Raw genomic sequence first — 4,711 nt, 5'->3', positions numbered from 1 at the left:
GCTGTTCAATTATCTTGAAATTACAGTATTAGACGATTTATGTCTGATGGGAATAGTTTACAAGAACAGTACAAATAACACAGCATTAAGACAACTAATAGCAGCAGAGTAAACTGAAATAATACATAAATCAACACCAGACTGCCCATCACCCTTAGATTAGGCTGACCGCTGGACTGATGACTTATACATCTTATTACAATCTCTAAACATTCTGCTTACGCACAGCCCGAACATGTGACAGAGAAAGTCAGGTGAAAGTGAAATATATTGTGAAGGAGAAGACACAAGGAGTCAGAACTAAACAATGAAATAAAAAAACACTTCTTTACTCATATACTGCTTTTTAATAAGATACATAGTTGTACAGAAGATCAATTGTTTAATGAGCAAAATATGAAATCACTGAATCAATGTATCTGCTCTAATTAACTAGTTTAAGCCAATGTTTTTAAAAATCCAGAATGAGCCTAATAGATGGTACTAATTAAATTATGCCAGAGCTTCCTTTGCAGATAGATTTGATTCATTTCAAAAAAAATTGTATGCAATGAAATCTTTTTTAAAAAATGAGCCATGTGTGTGTTATAACTTGTAACAAAGTGAAAATTCCACCCCTTCACCATTTAGAATTTCCTCTAACAATGTCACTGCCTACAAGTTGGTTATAGCTGCTAACTATTAATATGTTAATCACACTGAAAAATATATGACACCTACTAAGACTAAGCACAGGCACTCATATGTTAGAGCAATCTCGCCCAAGATATATTCAGAAAAACAAGAAAGCCACCATTTAGAGTAAACTTACAGTGATAACTAGTAAATTAATTACATTAAGTGTCATCCATCATGGCATTACCAGGTTAGCAAAATTAAATTGAGAGCTTAGGAGTTGCCCTATAACTGTGGTGTTTTCTGTAAGACAACACTGTGCTGACTTCTGAACAGTATCAAAACAAAGAAAATTGGGCCTTCATGTTCTTTTACTGAAAATATCAAGTGATAAAAACATAGTAAGAATGGCACAAATATAGTTGAAATGAGATCTTAAACAAACTTGATTTCAAAAGTGTAGTGCGAATAATTTAATGAAAAATATTTTAAAAATCTTTGTCAGAAAATGGAGTTTAATTAGCTACATCAAAATTGTGTTCTACTTAGATTTAACAAGTACCCATTTTTTAAACAATTGCACAACCTCCTAATGTGTACTAAATTTTAAACAACACATTTTCTTACAAAGACAATTCAAATACAGCTGTCAATACACCCATTATTTTCAATTTAAAAAATGCATTTTAGCACAGCACAAACTCTTAAGTAGGTAGGTCAGACAGGTGTAAAGGCAAAGACTTCCACCATCCTTTTCAGGTTACTTGGGAGCCTGTGGAAGGAAAAGAAAATATTACAACCGGCAAAACACATGGAAACAATGGTGCATTCCAAAGTGCTTATCATCTCTGTTTTACATTGATTGAATGTCAATTTTCTGAATTACATAGGATTCTAAACAATGGAGTTGTGCTCCTTAATTCAGTAATGTTTTTTGTGAAAATTGTACATTATTAACTTTGAGCAATATACTTAATTCTCAGTGCCCTTATCCAAGCAACAAGCATTAAAAGCACAGCCTCCTTCACTTTAGTTTTTAAGAGTGGTTAATTTCCAACTTTACTGCATGCGAACATCAAATTCAGCAAGGCAGAATATGAGCTGAATCATGTATTGCAAAGGTGGACACTAACATATTTTCATTTCTAAAATCATTATAACTTCAATAAAGAACTTTTTTTAAAAGAATATCCATTCATGGGATGAAGGTATTAGTGGCTAGGCCAGCATTTATTATCCATCCCTAATTGCTGAGATGGAGACTCAACTACATTGCTGTAGGTCTGGAGTCACATTTAGGTGAGCTGAAGTAGGGATGGCAGATATACTTCCTTCAAGGAGTAGTGGATGGGATTTTGCAACAGTTAACAACATCATAAAGTCATCAAGTTCAGACCATAAAGTCTGCACTGGTCAAAAACAACTATTCTAATCCTATTTTCCAGAACTTGGCCTTGTAGATAATTCTTAAATGATGAGGGTTTCTGTTCATACCACCCTACAGGCAGCGAGTTCCAGGTTCTCACCAACCTCTGGAGTGGTAGCCTGATTGCCATTAAGCTACCTTTTTAATTACAGACTTTCATTGAATTCAAATTTCACTATCTGCCATGGTGGGATTCAAACCCATATCTCATGAACATTAGCCTGGGTTTCTGGATTACTAGTCCAGTGACATTACCACTACAACACTGCCTCCCTGTAAAGCCTCATTTCCTTTAAATTGAGAATAATTTGTCCACTGGTGTCAAAATCGTGTCAATGCTATTTTTTGTCACAAGGTTCTCATTAATTTTTAATATTTAAAACCCAACATTTTTACGTAATTGCAGTAGACTGCTAACCATTTACACATTACACTAGGTGACTTTATGGACGATATCACAAGACTGTAGGTTTCATTAATGTCAACCAGAATTTATTTGAAATATTTGTTATGACAAAGGTATGTCTTTAACATCAGTTTGTGGCTACACAACTAAAGGGAATACTTCTCAATTCCTTTTTATATTAACGGTGACATTTTTACTGAACAGGAACAACGCAATTTGTACCAGTCACCCAGTAAATAGGTTTTACTTCATAAAAATATTTTAAAATGCTACTTGTGTTTAGTCTATTTACACTACATTTACTTTCAGCTCTTGTGTACACATATGTATAGCAACAAAACAAAGAGGAGCAGAATAGTTGCACACATCAAGTAAAAAAGACACATTTCACTCTGAATCAAGATTATCCCATACTTATTTTCTCAGAAGTTCAGTTCCTTGTTGGAATACTACCGTATTATTCAATTAACACTCGCTGTCACATTGTCAAAGTGGGCACGCAAGAGAAGCTAGATAGTGAGTATTAAACAGCTATTCAACCAAACCAACATCACAGGAGACCCTCAGCCCACTTTCAGTAGTCATGAAATTACAGTCAGGAGTTACTTATCCTCGCATAACTCAAAAGCAATTTTAATCCTCCCGCAGCTAATCTCTCAGACAAGGACTCAAATCTCGGACTGACTGCCTGGAGCTGAGCTATCCGTACAACAAACTTACCAAGTCACTAGGGGAAGCAAACATTTTAATATCTTTCATCTTTTTAAGTTCAAATGATTGGGGTGTTGAATTGGCAGCTATCAACTTCCCCTACTAACTTTTATTTTAAATTTTCCATTGAAACCCTTTCATAATTTCCAGTAGTCCTGCAGATGACATTAAAGCCACGGCATCAAGGATACCAAAAACATTGGCCAAATATTCAGATTTTGATTTAAGTGAAATCAGTGAATGTATGTACACAATGCATCCACAATTAGCCTTCATTCTCTTTTAGATTCATCCAGATGTTAAAGTTTGTACTAATATGAATTATCCAAAATCAAATAACCGAACATTGCTATTTGCTCAACAAATCATTCAAAGGATTTCAAACTTGAACCAAGTGGAGTGACTGGAGGGGTTGGGGGGAGAAAGGAAAGGGTGTTCTTTAATAAATATGTAACATTTACCTTATTTTCTCCTCCTTCTATTTCTTCAACTCCTGCTTGTGTCATGAGGTCAGCAATATTTTTCTCTAGATCATCAATGCGAGCACTCATCTCATCAAGTGAACGATGTCAAAGAAATATCACTAACTTTCTTTGGGAAAACTGTATGCTTTTATTAGCAAGGATTGAAATTCTTTTCAAAGTAACAAACGAATGAAAGGAAATGAAGTACTCTATCACAAGTTCGTAGATTTCCATGTGATAAACCCAAATCAACCTGAAAATTGCCTAGTAACAACTTGAAACTTCAGAAGCCATTTCTCACTTTAGCCACCACAATGCCCTCAGAATTAGACTGTTAATTTAATATCTAATAATGGAAAAGGGTGTGCTACAAACTCATCTCTACTAGAAACTGAATCTAGAAACTAGAAACTGCCCAATGTTTTCAGTTTATAACTGATAACACTACATTTTCTATGAGTCCAGGCTGGACTGAAACCCGAATCCAAGGGGTAAAACAGCAACCTGCAATACTCACTGCGCTGTATGGATGTCTATTGGATAACATTCAAAATATCTGGCACAACTTGGAAAATTTTACATTCTACATTTCAAGAAACTCAAATGATTTTTAAACCAAGATTTAAAAATGAGAACTAACACAACTATCATTTCCAGAGGAATGACGGCCTCCTCTTTTAGACTCATCTCTTTAACCAATCTGGTTTCTCTTCCCAATCTCTTCTCCTTTATCTAAGCTCTGTGGAACACTTTGGACTGTTTTTAAATGATAGTGCTATATAAATGCAAGTTCTTCTAATTGCTCAGAGAAACCAGGCCTCAGCATAAACAATGTACAACAAGGGAGAAATAATATTTTCCGCAAAGAGCACTTTTTTGCTAATCGAGTGGTGTTTCTTTTCCAAACCAAACAATTATGGGGTTTAAAACAATTCTCAGACAGTGCAATCAGCAAAGCAACTGTGCAGACTTCTAGAGACAACAAGGTGCAGGGCTGCATGAACACAGCAGGCCAAGCAGCATCATAGGAGCAGAGAGGCTGACGTTTCGGGCCTAGACCCTTCATCAGAAAAGGGGGAGGGGAAGGGG

General features: G+C 35.4%; 1 protein-coding gene across 1 annotated transcript in view; it reads right to left on the bottom strand.

The window, feature by feature from the left end:
• Nucleotides 1–327: 327 nt before the first annotated feature.
• The window catches only part of hsbp1b (heat shock factor binding protein 1b), a 16,775-nt gene continuing 12,391 nt past the window's right edge, over nucleotides 328–4,711 (bottom strand). The window contains exons 3-4 of the mRNA XM_048605617.1: nucleotides 3,620–3,717; nucleotides 328–1,387 (exon numbers count right to left, since the gene is read on the bottom strand). Of these exons, the coding sequence (XP_048461574.1) occupies nucleotides 1,376–1,387; nucleotides 3,620–3,717 (110 nt within the window). The 3' untranslated portion in view covers nucleotides 328–1,375. The remainder of the gene's footprint in view (nucleotides 1,388–3,619; nucleotides 3,718–4,711) is intronic.

Source organism: Rhincodon typus, chromosome 15 (genome assembly GCF_021869965.1).
Source record: "Rhincodon typus isolate 14 chromosome 15, sRhiTyp1.1, whole genome shotgun sequence".
Lineage (NCBI taxonomy): Eukaryota > Metazoa > Chordata > Chondrichthyes > Orectolobiformes > Rhincodontidae > Rhincodon > Rhincodon typus.
The sequence above is the reverse complement of the archived record's forward strand: the minus strand, read 5'-3'. Positions and strand labels throughout refer to the sequence as shown.